At 43.5% G+C, this 23,710-nt stretch overlaps 2 protein-coding genes across 3 annotated transcripts; one reads left to right on the top strand and one right to left on the bottom strand.

Moving 5' to 3' along the window:
* The first annotated feature begins 3,644 nt into the window (after positions 1 to 3,644).
* LOC120053052 (transmembrane protein 184C-like) lies at positions 3,645 to 9,930 on the top strand. The gene is made up of 11 exons (XM_039000304.1): positions 3,645 to 4,250; positions 4,359 to 4,489; positions 4,627 to 4,663; positions 5,122 to 5,238; positions 5,460 to 5,548; positions 6,819 to 6,893; positions 7,333 to 7,426; positions 7,576 to 7,688; positions 8,107 to 8,206; positions 8,506 to 8,677; positions 8,948 to 9,930. The coding sequence occupies exons 1-11, from the start codon at positions 4,131 to 4,133 to the stop codon at positions 9,280 to 9,282; spliced, it is 1,383 nt and encodes a 460-aa protein (XP_038856232.1). The 5' UTR covers positions 3,645 to 4,130; the 3' UTR covers positions 9,283 to 9,930.
* Positions 9,931 to 10,663: 733 nt separating this feature from the next.
* Positions 10,664 to 23,539, bottom strand: LOC120053051 (protein arginine N-methyltransferase 9-like). 2 transcript variants are annotated; one of them, XM_039000302.1, is made up of 13 exons: positions 23,415 to 23,539; positions 22,768 to 22,967; positions 22,008 to 22,156; positions 21,455 to 21,691; positions 20,844 to 21,011; positions 20,242 to 20,344; positions 19,451 to 19,575; positions 18,956 to 19,145; positions 18,483 to 18,666; positions 15,533 to 16,280; positions 15,126 to 15,279; positions 12,945 to 13,067; positions 10,664 to 11,342 (listed from the first exon to the last, which is right to left on the bottom strand). In XM_039000302.1, exons 2-13 carry the CDS (start codon positions 22,963 to 22,965, stop codon positions 11,073 to 11,075), a joined length of 2,649 nt encoding a protein of 882 aa, XP_038856230.1. In that variant the 5' UTR covers positions 22,966 to 22,967; positions 23,415 to 23,539; the 3' UTR covers positions 10,664 to 11,072. The 2 variants fall into 2 exon arrangements, with proteins under 2 accessions (XP_038856230.1, XP_038856231.1); XM_039000303.1 differs by having other exon boundaries at positions 19,451 to 19,560.
* Positions 23,540 to 23,710: the final 171 nt, after the last annotated feature.

Raw genomic sequence — 23,710 nt, 5'->3', positions numbered from 1 at the left:
CATTTTGCAGGAGAATGTAAGGCTATCTGTCCACCAATTGAACCTCAACAAAAGTTGGGTGATGCAACAGGACAACGACCCAAAACCCAGAAGCAACAGAGTGGCTTCAACAGAAGAAAATATGCCTTCTGGAGTGGCTCAGTCAGAGTCCCTGTCACGCCCTGGCCTTGGTTCTCTTTGTTTTCTGTATTATTTTGGTTAGGTCAGGGTGTGACAGGGGGGATGTTTGTGTGTATTTGTCTCGTCTTGGGTGGTTGTAGTTTCTAGGGGGTTTTGGTAGAGTGTATGGGGTTGTGTTGAATGTAGGTGTCTAGGTGTGTCTATGGTTGCCTGAATGGTTCTCAATCAGAGACAGCTGTCATTCATTGTCTCTGATTGGGAGCCATATTTTAGGCAGCCATAGGCATTAGACTGTTGTGGGTAATTGTCTATGTCTATGTGTAGTGTTTCGTGTCAGCACTATTTGTTTGAATAGCTTCACGGTCGTCTGTTTGTTGTTTTGTTCGTTTATATAAGTTTTCGTTTTCGTCTTCTTGATAATAAAGAAGGATGTATTTCTCTCACGCTGCGCCTTGGTCCACTCTTCTTCAAAGTTACGACGATCGTGACAGTCCCGACCTCAACCCGATTGAGATGCTGTGGCATGACCTCAAAAGAGCGGTTCACACCAGACATCCCAAGAATATTTCTGATCTGAAACAGTTTTGTAAAGAGGAATGGTCCAAAATTCCTCCTGACCATTGTGCAGGTCTGATCCTCAACTACAGAAAACTTTGGTTGAGGTTATTACTGCCAAAGGAGGTTATTATATCCAAGGGTTAACATACTTTTCCCACCCTGCACTGTGAATGTTTATACGGTGTGTTCAATAAAGACATGAAAACGTATAATTGTTTGTGTGTTATTAATTTAAGCAGACTGTGTTTGTCTATTGTTGTGACTTAGATGAAGATCAGATCAAATTTATGCAGAAATCCAGGTATTACCAAAGGGTTCACATACTTTTTCTTGCCACTGTATATATTTTGTACCCCCTTTGCGATCTTGTCTCATTGCTGCAACTCCCCAATGGGCTCGAGAGGCGAAGGTCAAGTCATGCGTCCCCCGAAACACCCACTGAACCACGCTTATTAACACCCGCCTGCTTAACCTGGAAGCCAGCCGCACCAATGTGTCGGAGGAAACACTGTTCAACTTACGACCGAGGTCAGCCTGCAGGCACCCGGCCCGCCACAAGGAGTCGCTAGAGAGCGACGAGCCAACCAAAGCCCCCCTGGCCAAACCCGGACGACGCTGGGTCAATTGTGCACCGTCCTATGGGACTCCTGATCACGGCCGGTTGTGATTCAGCCCGGGATCGAACCAGCGTCTGTAGTGACGCCTCTAGCACTGCGATGCAGTGCATTAAACCGCTGCGCCACTCGGGAGGCCCTTAAATACAGTGCCGAGACAGCCAGGGGTCGAACCTAGAATCTTCTAATCCGTCGTCAGACACATTTTCCATTTTGCCACTGTCCTCGATCATTCACATTTCTTAACAAATCCTCCTACAGTTCTATGTGCCATCCAAATAACCTTATTGTGCACTGTAAAATGATGCTTCAGTGGGATCTTATCGACGTCACATTGTCTATGCTCAAATATGTTTTCAGTTTGATCAAACACAGCACATGTTTATCCTACCCGGCCCTAACATGGCTGTGTTCCTAATGCCATTTTCCATAGCAATCCCTCCAAGCTATAACCCACCAAGGCGCCAGCTCGCTCGCATGACTGTGGTGGCAAAGACCATTTCTAATTTATAAAAGCCAAAAGGATAAATTCAAAATTCATGAACAATCTGTCTGGTAACAACCAGTGATTTCTGTGACTGTGGGGCAGTAGCTAGTGAAACGATGGGGACGGATGGTGCAACACAAAGGAAAGTTCTGCCTCCACTCATTAAACAGGGAAACACACTCTGAACGAAAGAGAGGAGAGAGAGATTCATAGTCAGACTTCTCCTCCCTAGGCTCTTTCTATAACTTTCTTCATACTCAATGCTGTTTGAGTATAAAATCCTTTAGAAAAATGTCAGAACAGCTTTAGTGAAACAAATTGCTGGCAACAAGAGGCCTAAAACTCCTTGAAATCTTGTAATTCATTCCCAGAACTAAACAAACAATGAGTGAACAATGAGGTAGAATGATTACTATTTTGTTTTACAAGCCTAGTCATTTCAACCCACCATCTGCCCTCATCATGGAAAAGTTTGTGCCGACAACCTTCTCTGCGTAAAACATTATTTCACTCCTCGTCACCGTTGCGAGAGTAATTAAAGCAGACCGCCGAGGGGTTATAAAGCTTGTCTGTTTCACATTCTCCATGATTCTTGGTTTCGTGACTGAGAGAGGTTGTTTGTTAAAAGAGCAGGTCTCCAATGATACATAGCAGATCAGACCAACACATTAAAACTGTTCCTAGTTCCCAGCACTGGCTTCAAGTCATGAAATAAGTATAGTGACCTTCACTTCAACCCCACTGCATTTTGAGGTATAAGTAGATTGTCACTCCAATAAATATATTTAAATTGAGAAGTTTCCCTGATATCTGCACTCTGTGGTAAGAAATGCAGTCCTTGTCTTCACTGCTGTAAATGCACATACATTCGTTAAAAAAATAACAAGCACATTCCTTAAACAATTTGTTAACAAGTATCTCTAATAAACATAAGCTCAAATCCCACATCCTTGACTTTCTCTGCTTCCCTGCACTGAGCTAGACCCAGATCACATTCTCTGTTGTGGTTCAATGTATTCAATGTGGAGCTTAATGTTCAACTAAACAAGTTTCAACTGGAATAAATACATTGAAAACCTTCAATTGGACAAAGAAAAGAGAGCCTAATTGACTATGGCCTATTTACTCCACTCTAATTAACGGAGCAACGGATGCTTCTCTGAAATTATTTAACAATTTAAATTGTTTAAAGGATAACAGATCTGTATTGAAATAGTTATCCTAGGACTATACACAGATGGTCGTTTTGTTTTTCAAATGATGGCCTTGTGATAGCTTGTAGTAGAGATTTTTTAAAGAAACTTCAGCCAAATAAATTCCTATTGTCATTCATCTTCCTTGTGTTATCTTTCTTTGGACAAATGGTTTCACTTGACTAAATATTTTGTGCTGACTTGCACCTTTCTGAAAGCTTTTGTAGGAATTAGTGGAGCTTTTGGACTTAATCCTCTCACACCATTTCTCACTTCTTAAGAATCTTAATTAGAACCATTTATTCACAGGCCACATGTTTTACAGCAAGGAAAGAGAGAAAGAAATATATAAATAAGAGATAGAGCATGATGATGAAAATGAGTTTCCACAGCTATACTTTGTCATTATTTTACACTGTTGAGTTATTCTTAACAACTTTTGGTCATTTAAATGAACCATCCTTTTCCACTTGTGTGAAATACTGAGAGTGATTGATTTGCATTGCCATCTAGTGGAGCATACATGAGTACTCAGATTGCAGATCAACCGAACTACATCTGTGCCCAAGTCATCCATTGTGATGGAGTAAAAAGGTGAGCAATGAAAAGTATAAAGACCTTTTCCATATCCAATCAGATTGAAGCATGGGCGGCATTTGTCAAGAACGTCAACAAGAAGTAACCATCAGTTACGTTGTAAAACTTATTTTTGATGTTTAGGAAGTTTTAGAAATTAATGTATCGTTATTAATACAAGAACGGCGTTGTTTTTGACCAGTTGGATTTTATTAGATTATCAATATATGTTTTGAATTTTATCAAGAGCTTTCGTTTGGAATGGATGCAGCGTGGATTCATTGTTTGTTTATAGTGAATCATGAGATCAGCTGACTAACGTTAGCTAGCTAGCTACCAATTTCTGGTTTAGCAAAGCAGCTAACGTTACAATGTGTTTGGAAATTGTCGTTCAGTATTCATGCTTCCCAAATGACATTTGAAACGAACTCTTATACCAAGCTATAGCTGGCAGCGGTAATACCTAGTTGTTACCTAGCTAGCTTGCTTGCTAGTTAGCATTAGCTTTGTTTTCACCTATTGACCCAGTGAGTGTAGGACGCTTGACAACTTGCTGTGGCTAACTAGCTTACCATTACAAATATGCCTTGTACTTGTGGCAACTGGAGGAGATGGATTCGGCCTCTGGTCGTTCTTCTATACTTTCTGGTTGTGCTTGTCGTCCTACTACCCCTGTGCATCTGGGAACTACAGAAATCAGAGGTCAGTTGGTATCATTGCAGCCCAATCATATCGTTACTTGACACTGAATAGCCTAGTCCATGCTTTGTTGTTTGGATGTTGATTATATACGTCATTTATACCTTTCAGGTTGGTACCCATAACAAAGCATGGTTCATAGCTGGGATATTCGTGTTCATGACCATACCCATATCACTATGGGGGATCCTGCAGCATCTTGTAAACTATACTCAACCAGAGCTACAGAAACCAATTATCAGGTAAGTGAAAGGCTACTCTGTCACGGCTGTAGGATAGTATTACTTCATTACCATCATGGGTTTGTGTCTTTATCTTGAATGATGTACAATATAACCTAACTGATTGTGAATGATCTCGTCTCCTTTTTCTTTTACAGAATATTATGGATGGTCCCCATTTACAGTTTGGACAGTGTAAGTAATGCCTTCAATTCTTGATTATGTAGCTAGATGTTCTTAAATGTCCACATTGGTTTATTGTTAAGTTACAAATATTTGACAAAAGAAGTTAACAGAAGAAGTCACTGTAGCTTTGACAGTAGTAAAACTAAAAAGCGCCTGACATGAGCGTGGCACTTCAATTCGTTTCGTTATGCTAATTAGCATCTGCTACGCTCAGCATTCCCCCTATCACACAATTTCCATTATCCTACTTTCCAAAGAATGAGAACAGAGCTCCTTTAGAAAAACAAAACAGAGAAACAAAAAAATGCCTCACTCCCTGACTGACTTTTCAGAGTAAATGTTTTCAATAGTTTGAAGTGTTCACTATTATCATGCAACATATCATTGAGATAATGTAATGGCCCATCTATGATCCCATTCCTCTCCTTGTCTTCCTCTCCCACCCTCTCCCTTTCTCTGTCACACAGTGGATTGCGTTGAAGTACCCCAGAATTGCCATCTATGTGGACACGTGCAGGGAGTGCTACGAGGCATACGTCATCTACAACTTCATGATCTTCCTGCTCAACTACCTAGGAAACCAGGTACATATTCTTGTCATGACCTGACTGAGAATGATGCCAGACCTGTTTGTTCTAACATTCCAATCATGGCCACTCTTTGTCCTATGCCAAACATAAGTCTAGCACAAACACATCTGGATCCCAGGCTAGACTGAGTAGCCTACATTTATTTCAATATCCTCACACTGTAATTCCTCTCTTCTCTTTATTTCTCTCTCACTCTCTCAACCATGGGTAACCAGTACCCCAGCCTGGTACTGATGCTGGAGGTGCAGGAGCAGCAGAAACACCTTCCTCCCCTCTGCTGCTGCCCGGCATGGCCCATGGGAGAGTGAGTTTGTTGCTTTTATAGTTTTTGTAGTTCTTTAAGTGTATGTGTGCTATAATGAACAGGCCCCTGTACCTGATCTGTTAGGTCTGTGCATTTGGCATGAGAACAAACATAGGGGTTGGCTTTACTCATAGAGATAGAGGACGCAACATTGTATCTGTCCCATTAGGGTGTCTGGGAGCATGGGCAGGGCATTGATGCTATCTCCATTTTGAAGTAGTGAATTTTCTTCTACTACTTTTATAAGTTGGTATACAAAATTAAATGGTCATACTGCCACCTGGAATGTGTTGTTTGAACAGATATAATAAAGCCAAGGTTGGCAAATTTTCTGCCACCTGTGGTTATGGAATGTTCACTTATAATTCATTGGCTGAAGCCTCCTTATGACCTGGATGGATTTATGTGATCCTTCCTTAAACCATAGGAAGTCCCACTCAATTGACTACTTCCAAATTGTGAAAGTCCTTAAAGGCACTGTCCATACTAAAACAGGCTTTTGGCCGTTAGAGTCCTCTATCAATATCTATGGCATTACTGCGCAATCAGCCAGGCTAATAAGGAGCTATAATATTATCCATACCATGTGTTATAAGTTTACATTTTAGGATGAAGGTCTATGTTTTTGTGCAGCAATAAACTACCACTTGTTTTACGTGTTATGAATGGATATTTTAGGATTAATAACATGTTTTTATACCACATTGATGTGTTTTAAGTATACATTTATATTTCAGGCTCATAATCAAAACAGGAAGTTGGGTGTTAAAGTGGCTCCAGTCTGTGTGGCCTCCATTTTGAGTCTCTTTCTAGAAAGTTCACCTTCAAGGTGTTTGTTTGGCTGCTTGAAGTCTCTCCAAGTCTCCATTGCTACTCGCCAGCTCCAAACGAGCCCCAGTCAGGCAACAATAGTAATATGTAGCATGTCTGCCTGTAGTTGATTAAGAACAGAACCAGAAGTGTTTGCAAGTGGAACAACGTGTTCTCATTTTAGGAAAAATGCACCAGCCTAAAGAACAGAAAGACAGTATTAGGCTCATCTGTTTTGTTTACTCTGCATTTGAACTAATGCTGTGCATCTGCGGTTTTAGCCACAGGTATTGCAACATCTTTCTTCATAGGATGTTTTTGATTTTAAGAAATGGAAGAGATTCATGAAAAACAAAGCTGGTGATTAGTAAGATATTAGTGCTATTTTATAGTGGGAAAAAGCTAACATTTTGTGTGAATGTCTTTCCTTAATAATGTGTACCGTGTTTTCCTATTGCAGGGTATTGCTATTGAGATGCAAGCTGGGAGTGTTGCAGTACACGGTTGTCAGACCAGTCACAACAGTTATTGCCTTGTAAGTGTTTTTCACAGGATCTGTTTTCCATTCAGGAGGGACTTATGTTATATGCCTAAGTGTTGAATGTACATGTGTCCAGAGAGACAGCAACCTTACCTTGGTCCAGGGCCAGCTCTGTCTCTCTTGACTTCTGGGTCGGCCAGTCCAAGCAGATTATCATTTGTTCAGATGGTGACGAAACATAAATATGTACAAAAAGGAAAAATACCAAAGGCATGCCCAAACCTAAAGATTTTTAAATAAATAAAGTATCATGGCCACCAAACCAACCAGCAGCCTTACGGCTCTCCAAGCTGCCACCCCTTGGGGGACTGGGGTGTGGAAGTAAGCTGTAGTGTGCGGTCTAAACTACCTAACCTATTCCCTAACACTCACCACATATAAATTGACTTTTTGTATCAAGTCATATCACATGTCTCCATTCACTATCCTGTAGGATATGTCAGCTCTGTGGTGTGTATGATGAAGGTAACTTCAGCTCAACCAATGCATGGACGTACCTGGTGATATTCAACAATATGTCCCAGCTGGTAGGTTCCGTATTTTTCACACTTGTCTCCACATTGCTGTAAACTTCCTGTCACCATACCACCACCACAAAGATAACATTATTAAATATTTAGCATTCAGTAAGTGATCTCTTTCTCTTATCATTCTCTCTCCTCTCTCTCTCTCCCAGTTTGCCATGTACTGTTTGGTCCTGTTCTACAAGGCCCTAAGAGAGGAACTGGCCCCCATCAGACCAGTGGGGAAGTTCCTGTGTGTCAAAATGGTGGTGTTCGTCTCCTTCTGGTGAGTGCTTTTTTTGGGGCTGCCATTTTGGATCACCTGCATCTACCTCCTAGCCTGGTTCCAGATCTGTTTGTGCTGTCTTGCCAACCCCTGTGGTCAATGTCAAGCCATTGACATAGCACAAACAGATCTGGGACCAGGTTATCGACCTCCATGATTAATAACATATTTGTTTACCAGTCAATGTGTCTGCAATTCATGGATCTAGCATTGTTATCCATTAAAGTAACACAGTTTTGGATGCCCATTTGTATTTCTTATACAACTTCTTTTCAGAATTGCATGTGTAGGACTTGTTAACAAAGTATGTTTTAAAGCTGTGTGGATTATAGCCAGTAATTGGGTTAATGCATTCCCTGTGTTGGCTGCAGTGTATAGGATTGATTATTTCCACTCTGTTGTCTGGAATCTATCTTAGGCAAGCTGCGTTCATCGCTCTCCTGGTCAAGGTTGGAGTGATCTCAGAGAGACACACATGGGACTGGGACAGTGTGGAGGATGTAGCTACAGGCCTACAGGTAATGCAAGACAATACCAACACTGTATAATGCCATAGTAACACTTTTACTACAATGCTACATAATGCTGTAGTAATGCAGTTGTAAAATTACTTGTTTGGTATAAGGTAATATCTGTTGAGGCTTGTGGTCTCATGCCCCTAGAAAACGACATGATTCCTCTCCAAGGACTTCTATCCTGTGCAAGATTTCTAAATAACTTAAATAGATATGATGGTTTGTTACATAAGTACATGAAACAGGTGTGAGAATAGACTTGCTTTGCTATACAGTCAAGCTTTCATCCATACTTCATCCAGGACTTCATCATCTGTGTGGAGATGTTCCTGGCGGCCATCGCCCACCACTTCAGCTTCACCTACAAGCCCTACATACAGGAGGCTGAGGAGGGATCCTGCTTCGACTCCTTCCTGGCCATGTGGGACATCTCTGACGTCAGGGCTGACATCTCTGAGCAAGTCCGCAACGTCGGTTAGTTCTCCCATTTGACTTGACTCTGACTTGACTCAATAGCAGTCATGCATGGATGGAATCGAATAAGCCGCTGTTAAGAACTTTGTTTGAAAAGGATTCATCTCAGAACCAAATGCATTGGCTAGCTACTCGATTTATGTTAATAGAATGTCATGAGAGAATAAAAAATGTCTACCCTCAATCGTCAAGACTTTGATAGATTTCCCTATTATGTGAGTGTATTGCCATTCTCATATCTTCAAACACATTCTTTCTTTCCTGATACAGGGAGAACGGTTATGGGCCGACCTAGGAAGACCTACTTCGGTGAGGCGGAGGACGACGGCGAGCGCTCAGGCTTGCTTTCTCCAGGCTCCCTGGACGCCATCGGTCCCACGGAGGCCTTGTCCAACCCGGCGTCCCCCAAGGGTCGGTACCAGGGCCTGGGCCAAACCCAAACGCCCCACTCCCTGTCGGCCCCCGCCGGGCTCAGCAATGCTCAGTGGATTGGAGAGGGGGATGGAGAGGAGAGGGAAGACGATGGTAGACAAGCTCCAGAGCCCAGAAACACCACCAACGAGCCAACAGACTCGGTTACAGACGACCTTGTCGTTATCACCTAACTTAGCGTCATCGCTAAAATCCTCCAATGGGAACTCTGAATGCACGTTATACCAAACACAGTTGGGCAGGAACCAAGTATGGCCTCGGCTATGTTTCCCCTACAGACGATATTTGGCTAACCCGCACATGACCAAATTTAAAGCAAGCGTTGAAAAAGCAACATTGTAGCGAGTCATTCGTCCACCAGGGCTGATGCAGATGGACCTCTGTCAATGACAGCTCGAAGAATGTTCATAAGCTTTCGTAAGGGTCTCATGACACTTAATATATTTTTTCTTGTATCTGTATTGTACTACTGAGTCATAATGGTAAAGTACGGTACCTCAATACCTTATTTTAGTAGAACCCCTCTTCATTGTAATGGGTCTGGACTTCAAGTTCAAAAGCCGGTGAGAGATTTTACCAGTATACTTGTTCTATAATAGCACTACAAACTCCATCATTTACCAAGGCTTTTAGTTGTTGCTACGGAAACGTTCAGAGTATTATATATGTAGCTTTTAAACTGAAACTTATACAAAATACTGGTTTGCAGACAGTACCTCTCATTCTAGGGTTTTTCTTTATTTTTACTATTTTGTATATTAATAGTGAAGACATCAAAACTATGAAATAACACACACGGAATCATGTAGTAACCCCAAAATGTATTTATTTGGGATTCTTCAAAGTAGCCACGCTTTGCACACTTTTGGCATAAAGAAAAACCCTTGAATGAGTAGGTGTGTCTATACTTTTGACTGGTACTGAACATCATTGGTTTGCACATGCTTGAATACGGTCTTTGAACCAATGGTACAGATTTAAGCATGAAGCTGTGTCTCACTTTGGCATTAACGCTAACAGTCTCTAATCTTCTGATGCCTTGTTCTTCTATGTGCCGTACGTGGTCCTAGTGTATCCACACTATATCCACTATCAAGTAATTCACACATTTCACGTCTGCCTCATTTGTAAATATAAACTGATGCGTAGTCATGGTTATAGATTTTGTTGGACCAATGTAGCTGACATTTTTCTTACCATTCTAATTTCTGTTTTAAGCTTTTCAGGGATATTAGTTGTGATTTACCGTACTGAAAGGGATTGAGTTCAGTCTTTTACTAGTTTCATTGTCATCCATTAGTAGAACGTCTTCCTATCAGGAATGTGTGTCAAGTGTGTTAACCTTGAGGGAAGTACTACATCAAAATGTGTCAGCACCTTTGTCTTTGAAAGTTCAACTCAAGGTTCCAAACATTCACCCTCCAATAAATTAAATTCAATGTGACTGTGTAATTTCTTATTGACACTAGCAAAAACTGACAATGTTGAGATGACAAGTCCCTTGTTTGTTCATTATGATTTTCTTTGATTTCTAAATTATTCTTTGAGATAAAATGCAAGTGCTGATACGAAACATTTTAATTCGGACTGCAACCATAATCAAGAGACGTCATTCCAAAACAAGATTATGAACACACTGAAGACCAAAACGTCTCAAGATAAGCACATCATAAAACATGTAAATGTCTTTGTGAAAGTCCTGAGAGAAGGCATATTGAGATGGTAGCTATTGTAGACCTTGTGGGGTCATTTTAGAGCTGGCGCTTCCGGAGCATCCATAGTCCAATCCCTTCCTCGACATGTATGCAGTTCACACTCATAATATAGAATCCAGAGTGATACCTTGACCTCTCTCCCAGTAAGACTGAGTGGACTTGATGCTCTTGTAGAATCAAAAGCACCACAACACCCTCCTTTAAAACACTTATGAAGTTGACTCTTGTACTGTTCATATCACAGACAGTCACTGAGCGGACTCTCTAACAGAATCCACAGTCCCGGTCTCCCCAGCCTCTTCCTCTATACTGGCTGATATGGAGATGGAGCTCTTCTGCAGGGTGACGGCCAGTTGTACCCAGTCTCCCTCCCTCACTGCCAGGGGCTGGTGCAGCACCACGGCAGCCTGCTTCCAATGGGAGTCCTGGTTGAAGGTGCTCACGCTGATCTCCTCGTTCAGGTGGATCTGGTACCAGAAGGGCACAGCAGTCACCCTGCCTGAGGCACTAGCCTGGACCTGGGAGAAAAACACAGAGTCAGGGCCATAGAAATAGACTATTGTAATCAATAAAATAGTAATTGTAAACTCAGCAAAAAAAAGAAATGTCCTCAACTGCGTTTATTTTCAACAAAACTTAACGTGTAAATATTTGTATGAACATGAGATTCAACAACTGAGACAAATTGAACAAGCTCCACAGACATGTGACTATTCAATTTCTGTTAATGTGTCCCTGAACAAAGGGGGTTCAAAATCAAAAGTAACAGTCATTATCTGGTGTGGCCACCAGCTGCATGAAGTACTGCAGTGCATCTCCTCGTGGACTGCACCAGATTTGCCAGTTCTTGCTGTGAGATGTTACCCTACTCTTCCACCAAGACACCTGCAAGTTCCCGGACATTTCTGCGGGGAATGGCCCTAGCCCTCACCCTCCGCTCCAACAGGTCCCAGACGTGCTCAATGGGATTGAGATCTGGGCTCTTCGCTGGCCATGGCAGAACACTGACATTCCTGTCTTGCAGGAAATCACGCACAGAACGAGCAGTATGTCTGGTGGCATTGTCATGTCAGGATGAGCCTGCAGGAAGGTACCACATGAGGGAGGAGGATGTCTTTCCTGTAACGCACAGCGTTGAGATTGCCTGCAATGACAACAAGCTCAGTCCGATGATGCTGTGACACACCGCCCCGTGCCATGACGGACCCTCCACCTCCAAATCGATCCCGCTCCAGAGTACAGGCATCGGTGTAACGCTCATTCCTTTGACGATAAATGCGAATCCGACCATCACCCCTGGTGAGACAAAACCGCGACTCGTCAGTGAAGAGCACTTTTTGCCAGTCCTGTCTGGTCCAGCGACGGTGGGTTTGTGCCCATAGGCAACGTTGTTGCCGGTCATGTCTGGTGAGGACCTGCCTTACAACAGGCCTACAAGCCCTCAGTCCAGCCTCTCTCAGCCTATTGCAGACAGTCTGAGCACTGATGGGGGGATTGTGCGTACCCTGGTGTAACTCGGGCAGTTGTTGTTGCCATCCTGTACCTGTCCCTCAGGTGTGATGTTTGGATGTACCGATCCTGTGCAGGTGTTGTGACACGTGGTCTGCCACTGCGAGGACGATCAGCTATCCGTCCTGTCTCGCTGTCTTAGGGGTCTCACAGTACAGACATTGCAATTTATTGCCCTGGCCACATTTGCAGTCCTCATGCCTCCTTGCAGCATGCCTAAGGCATGTTCACACAGATGAGCAGGGACCCTGGGCATCTTTCTTTAGGTGTTTTTCAGAGTCAGTAGAAAGGCCTCTGATGTCCTAAATTTTTATAACTGTGACCTTAATTGCCTACCGTCTGTAAGCTGTTAGTGTCTTAACGAGCGTTCCACAGGTGCATGTTCATTAATTGTGGGAAAATGTTTAAACACTTTACAATGAAGATCTCTGAAGTTATTTTGATTTTTACAAATTATCTTTGAAAGACAGGGTCCTGAAAAAGGGACATTTCTTTTTTGCTGAGTTTATTTCTATGGTCAGGGCCACAGCTCAGTGGAAGTACTGACACTGCCAAGGAATCTAGCAATAATGTATCTATAACTAAATGAATCTGTCGAGTTGGGTCTTTACCTTGACTTCTCTGTTGGTATAGTTGGCGTTGGTGTTCATGAGGTCCAGGATAAAGAGTTCTACAGAGTCACTGAGATGTCTACACTGCAGAGTGGACAAGTCCAGAAACACATGGACTGGAACCTAGGAAGGAGAGAGATCATATCATTGTTACATATTAGATGTCCATTTAACGGACATCTATACAACCCTACATCTGAAACTAATTCAACCCCTTTAAAACAGAATGACAAGGCAGTCCATGTAGTCTAGTTCAGTATTTCCCAAACTCTCCAGCTAGTTTCACTAGTTGTCAGGTGTTTTTAACAAAAAAAATGTAACTCTTAGAACTCCTTTAGAGTCATGCGCATCATGTGACCTGCTGCAACGCACCGCTCTAGAAAGCAGGAGAGTTCTCATCGAGCGACAGTGTCACTGTCACAGAGAACAAACGAATGCCGCTGCCTCCTCCCTGTCACAGCTCCCGGTGTCTCCGCCGCTCTCCGTTTGATGTCATTGATGTAATGCTTAGTGATGGATCCAGGTAGGGATGTCCTTACGTGAAGCCGTGTGAATGCCTTCCCCTGTGTGACAGTCGTGCCCTTGTCTGAGCTCTTCAGAGACAACATCTGTTTAAACAAACTGCCGTCCTGCCGGAGCCAACGCCGAAAATTAGAGCGCCAACAAGACACCGGAAAAGACAGACAACTTAAAAGGATTTCTCAGCTCTCCGTAATACCGACGGAAAGCCATATAAAAGAAAACAGAAGTCTCAACGTAGAAGGTTGCATTGCAAGTGAAATGGGTTTTTAAAACAGCACAGTAAAAAGGACAGTTTAAATGTATTGTGCCCTTTCAAATTGGTTCACTTGAGCTCAACTGCAATACGGCAGACCAAGAACCACTAACAGTACTGCGAAAGAAACTATAAGAAAACAATGTTTAGCTTTCGTCCAGAAAATTTGGGGGGGGGGGGGGCATTATGTCAGCAGCAGTTACAACCCTCAGGCAACATGTTGGTGTGTCTCAGGAGCCTGTCCTTTGAATCAGAAGAATGATGCAAGGTACAAAGAACATTGAGGCAGCTGTCAATACTATGACTATTGCATCAGTGACATGAGAGGGAATACCAGATATGATATGAGAGGAGACATGTTGAGCGAGAAAGGTTTGGGAGTTGTGTCACGTAGAATGAATTTCTGAGTTGACCATACTTTTCCCCCTAACCATGCAGTAAATTTACTATACGACTTTGTTAGTTATCAGAGTATAGTGCATGCACATTTAGAGCTGGGGAGCGTGACTAGAGCCAGGAGGTTTTCCTGACAATGTGAGCGGACTCGGTCCTCTGTAGCTCAGTTGGTAGAGCATGGCGCTTGCCCTCAGAACAGCCTCAATTTGTCGGGGCATGGACTGGCCCATGTTGACTCCAATGCTTTCCACAGTTGTGTCAAGTTGGCTGGATGTCCTTTGGGTGATGGACCATTCTTGATACACACGGGAAACGATTCAGTGTGAAAAACCCAGCAGCGTTGCAGTTCTTGACACACTCAAACCAGTGCGCCTGGCACCTACTACCATACCCCATTTAAAGGCACTTATATTTTGTCTTGCCCTTTCACCCTCTGAATGACACACACACAATCCATGTCTCAAATTGTCTCAAGGCTTAAAAATCCTTCTTTAACCTTTCTCCTCCACTTCATCTACACTGATTGGATTTAACAAGTGACATCAATACGGAATCATGGCTTTCAACTGGATTCACCTGGTCAGTCTGTCATGGAAAGAGCTGGTGTTGCTATTGTTTTGTACACGGTGTAAAGAGATATATATATATATATTATATATAAACGGTGTGGTTTGAGGCCTGCATGCTGATTCACTGAAAGCTGTGGTATATCAGACTGTATACCACAGGTATGACAAAACATTTATATTTACTGCTTTAATAACCAGTTTACAATAAGGCTCCTCGGGGGTTTGTGGTATCTGGCAAACATACCACAGCTAAGGGCTGTATCCAGACACTTTGTGTTGCATCGTGCATAAGAACAGCCCTTGGCCACATACCACAACCCCTCTGGCCTTATTGCTTAACTATATCATTAAAACCTCAGGCCCTAGTGACGATATATGCAAGGCAGGTGGGGAGACACAGTATGCATGCAGCGGATCTGGGGAGGTGTGTCAGTAACTCACAGTGAACTGGTTGATGAACGGGGCGATGTTGAAGCCCAGTGTAGGCTCCTGGCCCTGGACAGCACTCTCCAGCAGCAGGGTGTCAGACTCCACCAGCATCCCGTACAACACTATTCTCTCTGGGAAGATCTGACCGCCATCCTCCAACAGGCACCTGCCATGGATGGACCCCACCAAAACAATCAAACATTTGTACAAAAAAAGGGACAGATTCTTCCAAACCCAAATAGTATATTTTTCCCAATGTCACAACACTGAAGATTCAATATCAACATTTGAGATGCTGCAATATGATCCACAATCCCACCTCATTCCTAAAACACTATCAAATTCCACCAGCACTTCATACATACTACCAGTTACTACCAAAACTACCTTTCCCAGCAGTGCTTGCTCCATCTTCCTACCTGGCTAGTGTGGCTTTCTCCATCAGCTTCTGCCTCACTAAGCCACAGGTCTCCACACAGTCTAATATAATGGCGCTCCACAGCTTCTCCCTGGAGGGTCTCTGGAGCACCGCCTGCTCGTCCTCCACCTGGTTCAGCCAGAACTCGAGAGCCTCCTCTGGGACACCGTTGGCCCTGGCCAGCCTCCTGAGCACCGCCTGGTGCTGGGTCTTCTCTACCGAACTATAGGCCTTCACCTGGCCCTGACTGGCTGCCATGAGGGAGAGAACAGAGAAGCCCTCGGACACATCCAGCACATAGAAGGGGTCTGGACCAGGGTCCATAGGGCCACTGGGGGGGTCAGTGAGAGGCATGACCTCTAACCCTTGACCCTGGCTGGGACCCTGGACCGAACGAGCGTCCTTCAGGTTGGTGATGAGTTTAGCCAGTGCCCTGCGGAAACTATCGTGGTAGGGCTGGTTGTTGAGGAGGGCCATTTCAGCACACTCCAGCATGGTGTAGTCTCGAGGTCCACTGCTCTGCTCTGTCCCGAGGCAAGCTAGGGCGCTGCACAGTTCTGCCTCGGCGTTAAGGCTTGGGTTGGGATTGCTGCTCGGGCCTGGGTTGTTTCTAGGTTTGTCTGGATCCAGACAGTCGTCTAGACGGAACTCTCGTCCGTCTCTCGCTACGGCAACACTGCAGAGTCTCAGGTAGGCGTCCCGGCAGGAGATCTCCACGATGAGCTCGTCACCAGGCCTCAGGGGAAAATCTGACGAGACATTTCATGGTTCATTTGAATAAGGACAAATACAAACCTATTGACATTGAATAAACAACCATCCAATGCGTTGCACCATCACTTAAATATTTTGCCCTTTCACCCTCAATGGCACACATACACAATCCATGTCTCAATTCTTAAACCTGTCTCCTCCCCTTCATCTACACTTATTTAAGTGGATTTAACAAGTGACATCAATAAGGGATCATAGCTTTCACCTGGTCAGTCTATGTCATGGAAAGAGCAGGTGTTCATAATGTTTTATACACTCACTGTATGTACATTTGTTTTGAAGTGTGTGACCCTTTTCTAAGTCTAATAAATAAAGCACGTGAAATTGCAAATGACGTACAAATTCTTGGCATATCATAAGTAACAAGTTGATTCCTTTCTTTTTTATAAGGCCTTGTTGCACACATTACTGTTTATTCATGAACCACAACAACAAGTAAACAGAACTGGCATGGAACAAGATGCTTTGCCACTGCACAAAAAGAAAGAGGGAGAGGAAGAGAGGGGTAGGAGCAGGGGAGCGAGGGAAATGAGATTCCGGAGGGAGGGAGGCACACAGACAGAGAAAGAGAGAGATTCCTGTAGGAATAACATCGGTTTGTGTCATCACGGCAGCGTGTGGCTTGTCGTTGTCAGGGGGAGTTTGGGGAAAATACATATGTATAGCCTATAAGAGATTCATGAACACTAAAGAGTGTCACAGGCGATCCCGGTGCACCCGTCTGTCTCGCCACGGCAGTCGGGAAACGGATGTCGATGATCATCGGGAAAAATAACGGGGATGGTGTCTGGTGGGTCCCTAGACGCTGCCCCTGTCAATTAGCAACACTGCTGTACAGAAACACTGAGCTAAGCAGCTGAATGATGGTGCATCTCAATGACACCACCACGGTACAACTTCACTTTGTTGTTCTACGTCTGGAAGGAGCACAATAGCCTGACAAGATAAAGGAGTACAGAATTGTTTGCAGACAAAGGTCAAGCCAATTTGCGTAGAATTCATTCAATCCATTTGAATGTTCATGGTTGTGAAATCCAGCTAGACAAACCAAAGACAACCAATAACAGCCTTGAGGTTACAGTGTAAGTTGACTTCAGTCATTGCCTACTGTCTTCAATGGAATAGGTTTCTTCTATATGTAGCCTACTGCCCCCGTTTGACGGAATGGGGAATTGCATTGCAAACATCAGAAGGGGACAAATATTACAGCGGAATATGCAAGAACACTATTTGTATATATTATGTACAGTATGTAATATGTGTATTTTATTACTGCAATAGTTGTTCTGAGTGGATGTCAGGAGAATCTGTGTAGAACTTGATCATTCTCTACAGTGCATCTCTTACTGTATGATTAGAAGGGATCTACGTAGAGATGTTTATGCACACTGCTCCCTACGCAGTGCTCCCTACGCACTGCAACACTACATCATACTCCTACAGAGGAGTAGTGTGCAGTTGTCTAAATATACTACCTCACTGCATGTGTACAAAACATTATGAACACCTGCTCTTTCCATGAAATAGACCAGGGGTACTCAACTCTTACCCTACAAGGTCCGGGGCCTGCTGGTTTTCTGTTCTACCTGATAATTCATTGCACATGCCTGGTGTCCCAGGTCTAAATCCATCTGATTAGAGGAGAACAATGAAAAAGCAATGGAACTGACTTCAAGGTCCAGAGTTGAGTTTGATGAACATAGACAGACCAGGTGAATGCTTTGATCCCTTATTGATGTCACTTGTTAAATCCACTTCAATCGGTGTTGATGAAGTGCAGGAGGATATTTAAACCTTGAGACATGGATTGTGTATGTGTGCCATTCAGAGGGTGAAAGGGCAAGACAAAAGATTTAAGTTCCTTTCAATGGGGTATGGTAGTAGGTGCCAGGAGCACCGGTTTGAGCGTGTCAAGAACTGCATCACTGATGGGTTTTTCACACTCAACAGTTTCCTGTGTGTATAAAGAATGGTCCACCACCCAAAGGACATCTAGCCAACTTGACAACTGTGGGAAGCATTAGAGTCAACATGGGCAGCATCCCTGTGGAACACTTTCGACATCTTACAGAGTCCATGCCCCGACGAATTGAGGCTGTTCTGAGGGCAAAAAAGGAAGGTGTTCCTAATGTTTTGTACACTCAGTATACATTCATGTCTTATATAAATGATCCTACTGTGTGGTGTCTGAACGGGGTAGATGGCCTGCTCCCAGCAGGTGTCCTCCTTAGGGCCGGTGGACAGGCTACTCTCCTGGTCCAGGTGGAGCTGGAACCACACGGCCAGGGCGTCCAGCAGACCCTCCCCAGTTACAGGCAGACGCACCCGGCTCACCTCCCTGGAGCACAGACCCTCCAGCTCCTGGGGTACAGTTAGCATAGCATAATACAATCACTGCTATTGTATTCTTGGAACCTATAGCCAAATATCACGCAAACTAGCTTGTTCGATTTTGAAAAGCTTGAGAGAGTATGAGGCTTTTGACATACGAGATATTGTTTTGTTATCAATATACAGAATCTACAGACAGCAATGCCACTGTGAGGCTGTAAGTCGTAGTTGTTGACGATAACTAACAGTTCCCCATAGAGATGTAATTCTGGTTTATATGTTATCCATGTACACATAAAGACGCTCTACTGCCGCTGACCTTCACGTTGTTGAAGTCTATGTCCAGGGCATTGAAGGGTTCAGTGAGAGGCGTGTAGCCTCCAGGCAGTCTGCTCAGTCTCTCTGTGGTGTAGGGCTCTGTGGAGTCATCCTCTGAGCTGCAGCTTACTGGGCTGTGGAGCTCTCCGGCTGCAGCCGTGGCCAGGCCTCCCACCTCAGACACACACAGCCTGCAGGCACATGGTTATAAATAGGTGGTATGACATGAATATTAACACCGGTGTCTGTTTACACACACACACTACCTCCAGGGACATATGGCCTTCAGCTGTTGTTCCATGTCGACAATGAAATATTCCAACAGATAAGGACACGAAAGGTGAATAACATGTTGAACTTGTTGATGTTTGGTCTACTGTTCTAAACGCTGAGGCATTGAAACGTGCAAAAGAAATTATACCACTAAATCCATCATTGAAGAACAATGTCTGACTGACTTAAGTTAGCCTTTATTAACAACAGAGGGACAGGTCACCTGTGATGGCGGCGGATCTCCAGGCACTGGACAGCCATCCCAAACACAGTGGCTCCGGCAGGGATGACCCGGCCTGTTTGGGAGGGAGGCCTGGATGGGTCCTGGGTGCTCTGCAGAAAGTGAGTCTTCACGTCTTCATACATCAGGCCTCATGCCATTAACTTTGCTATAATAGGATTTTGGTTGTTGTTGCAATTTATAATATATGCTTACTAAATGCACTTGTCTGTATTTATGATTTTCATCTATCCTTTTTTTTAACCTCAAATGTATTATCGCATTGAGACCATAGATGGCACTGTTGACTTATATTGGCTGCAGCATTATGATATTGAGGAAGGTGTAGCCTCCTACTGTAACCTTAAAAATTATTTTGGATTCATCTCTTTGCCAATAAACAAAGGATTTGGCTGGATAAAGGATATTTAATATAAGAGGATTGATGCTCCATAATCATGTTTTACAATTGTGATACAAAAATATAGGTAAAGCCTCTTTTGAAGATTACTTTGCGATCACTTGTGTTGAATTGAGAGACAGACAATCCTGTTAAATGAATGAAAAACATTAACATGACTGGCATCTAAATCCACGGTTGTAATGAAACTGAAAATGTTATGAGAAAGTGTTGGGAAATAAATAATCAATACTAAAACCAATTCATGTTACTTACTAATCATGGTAATGCTTTCAGACTTGCACTAAAGGGTGGCTTGTATTCACTACAGTGTTGGAACTCAGTATGAACACAAAAGTAATCCTCAAAATGGCTGCCTATACTAGTTAATTACCTGTGGAGGCAAAAGCAGATGATTCCAGGCGTGTATAAGGCTCTCTATAATACCTTCACCAAATAGGCCGGCATCCACAGTCTCGGTGACAACCAGCGATACCCTACCACAGAAAACACATCACACAAATGGTACATACACATTAGAGGAGGACGCATAGGGACAGTTTCCAGGCCACAGACTACATTTTAGTCATTTAGCAGAAGCTCTTATCCAGAGCGACTTACATTAGTGCATTCATCTTAAAGTAAGCTAGGTGAGACAACACATCACAATCGTAGCAAGTACATTTTCCCTCAACAAAGTAGTTATCAGCATAGTCAGTTCTAGTAGGAAAAGACAAGCGCATTATTTGTATTTTATTTTGTGAGAGGACATGGAATTTATTCAAGATGCTCTTTAAAGAGGTACGATTTCAGACGTTTTTGGAAGATGGGCAGCGACTCTGCCGTCTTGACATTGTATGGGGTTAAATTAAGTCTTGGACTGATGCCCATGCTCAATGGCGTCTCCATGTCTTTTTAGTACAGGACTAGGCTTAATCTATGTCCAGGAAACTGGCCCATACAGATGTCAGAGTAAGAGGGAAGGTGAAAGGTCACCTCTTAGGGATGTCTTTAGGTACTTCCATCTCCAGCGACTTCATATGGAGGATCTTGATGCGTCCGTTCATTCCGTTAGCGGTGACCACCTCACAGGCCAGTTCGTACATGGTCTTGGACAGCTCACAGGCGTACACCTCAGCCGCCCCTGCCTTCTTAGCACACATTCTGTCCATAGAGAGACCGGAGAGGAACAAGGATTACAAGCAGTAACAAACAAATAGAAATAGACAGACCACAGCCATGACAGTTAGTGTTTTTAACACAAACGTAGTCAATCCCAGAGCTGTGTAGATTTCTCTGGGATAGATACTAACCATTAAGATTGTACAACTTTAACCTAATTCTTCATACAGCGTAGCCACTGTAATAAAACAACAGATGCACTTAAAAGGATAGCTCACCCAAATTACAAAATGACATTTGTTTCCTTAACTTAACCGAGGTAGGTAGGGTTTCCTGGCAGTGGCTGGCACTGTTTCCAAATGCTACCCTGTTAGCATTTGCGGCACAAATGTCCAAAGACCTCTTGCAGGTTAAGGAAAGCAGTATGTAATTTTTTCATTTGATGAACTATCCCTTTAACTGTAATAGGCAGAAAGAAATCTCACCCGAGGATACCGGTCCCTGTGCCTATATCTAACACAGTGTTGCATCCTCCTTCAACAGCCTTCTGGATGGCCTGCTGGTACTTGTGGTTCCTCCTGCGATCGTTGAGCATCAGGAAGTGCCAGCGCTCCACCAGCCAGTTGGCCACGCGGTAGAAATTCTCCTTGGCCTCAGGGTAGTCCGGCTTCAGCTTCAGGGCCTTGTGGAAATGACCAGCGGCCTCATCCCGGAATCCCATTCTGGAGCGTGCATGGAAGATTGGAATGGAACAATTGTGAGCAATCTAAGAATACTGTGATACATTTACTAGGACACAGCGCTGTCTGGCTAGTTCAATCACTTTACACCACTGCATGCAAACAAACAATTCACTGGCAAGACATGAAAGAAAAGATAACTATAGTCTTGATCCGGTATTGAGCACAACATAAGGTACAATATTACCCCACCATAACTCTGACTAGTAAAGTCAACCTAGTAAGCCTGACTAGTAAAGTCTTCCCAGTTCCCAAGCCTACAGACAAGACACCGGTCAGACTGTTGAGTGAGGGCTACCTGAACAGGTGTTCACCCATGCTGTTGATGATGACCTCATCAGTAGGGAAGAGCTCCAGAGCCTGTTCATAGCAGTCAAACAGGTCCTGGATGCGCCCCAGAGAGTCGAGTTCATCTGCCCATTTGAACAGAGTGAACCTAAAGGACTCCTGAAAACACACATTATAAAAAATGTATTGGTGATGTATTGGACTAATCTACACATGACATCACTTGTCTTTTTCCTTCAGTGGTAAACATTCATATTATAACGTGCAGAGAGAATACACACTTCAACTTCAAAACGAAAGGTAGCCTAGCAGTTAGAGCGTTGGGCCAATAACCGAAGAGTCGTTGGTTTGAATACCCAAGCCAACAAGGTTAGAAAATCTGATGTGCCATTGAGCAAGGCACTTAACCCTAATTTGCTAAAGGGGTGCCATACTACTATGGCTGACCCTGTAAAATAACACATTTCACTGCACCTATCTGGTGTATGTGAAAACAAATACAAATCTAATAATAAAAAATCTGAAAGTTCAAAGGGAATGTCAATTGTCAGACAGGCTGAATGGTGTATAGCCTACAGCATGGCTCTCCAACCCTGTTCCTGGAGAGATACGGTCCTGTAGGTTTTCGCTCCATCCCTAATATAGCGCACCTGATTCTAATAATTAGCTGATTGATACATTAAATCAGGTTAGTTACAACCTACAGGAGGGTAGCACTCCAGGAACAGGGTTGGAGGGCCCTGGCCTACAGGGGTTCCTTTGCTACCCACACTGGCAAAGTCCTTCAGCACAGGAGCCAGGTTGAGGACGAGAAGGTAGTGGACAAAGGCGGTCCCATAGTCTTGGTTGAACAGACACTGCTGGGCACTCTCCAGTGACCTGGACACCAGCTCATTCCTGGCAGGGTCCTCCCGGGGCACCCGACGGTTCCGTCTGCCACGTTTAGGCCTGGTGCTGGTGTTGGGCATTCCTATCACACAGGGAGTTAGGAGACCACATATGTTAGGAACACACAGAAACATAAACGCATAGCCACACAACGTTCATCACACTGATGAGCAGTTTAGTTTGATAATTACATAACTAGCTACATTGTCATTATCAATAGGTGTTGTGTTGCTGTGGTTGTAAAAGTGTGCAGAAGATATTTTGGTTGTAACCACAATACACGAGCTAGCAAGCTAACGTTGTAATTATACAAGTCTAGACTATCGGTGCAAAATGCCACACCAAATGATACAAGAGTGTAACTAACTAGCTGTGTTGTGTACATCATGCAATATCACTAGCTAACTAGTGGGTATTATTTTTAAAACTAGTCGCTAACTTAGCTAACGTTACTACTGTATGTTAACTAGCTAACTATAGCCAGCAGATTATGTGTAACACTTCATTTTCAGTGATGTTGATGACTTACTATATATGTATCACACAATCATGCATTTAAATATAACAGTAACGCTATAAACGATGATGACATTAACAGTATAAAATGTAGAGCTAGCAACATCTGATGGCGCCGTTAGCTGAAGACCACTGACAGTGAAGTATAATAAGAGTTTCTAAATCCAGAGACGCAATATCGCCAGACTTCCGGGAACGCTTGCGAAGCAGACCAACAGACCAGGCCGGGGTTTGGGTTTTGAGAAATCAATAAGAGAAGTGAAAAATGATTCCTTAGCTGTTAATCTTCTCGAAATCTAAAGGCACAAC

Source organism: Salvelinus namaycush, chromosome 8 (assembly GCF_016432855.1).
Source record: "Salvelinus namaycush isolate Seneca chromosome 8, SaNama_1.0, whole genome shotgun sequence".
NCBI classification, from domain to species: domain Eukaryota; kingdom Metazoa; phylum Chordata; class Actinopteri; order Salmoniformes; family Salmonidae; genus Salvelinus; species Salvelinus namaycush.
This window is presented reverse-complemented; position numbering and strand designations above follow the sequence as displayed.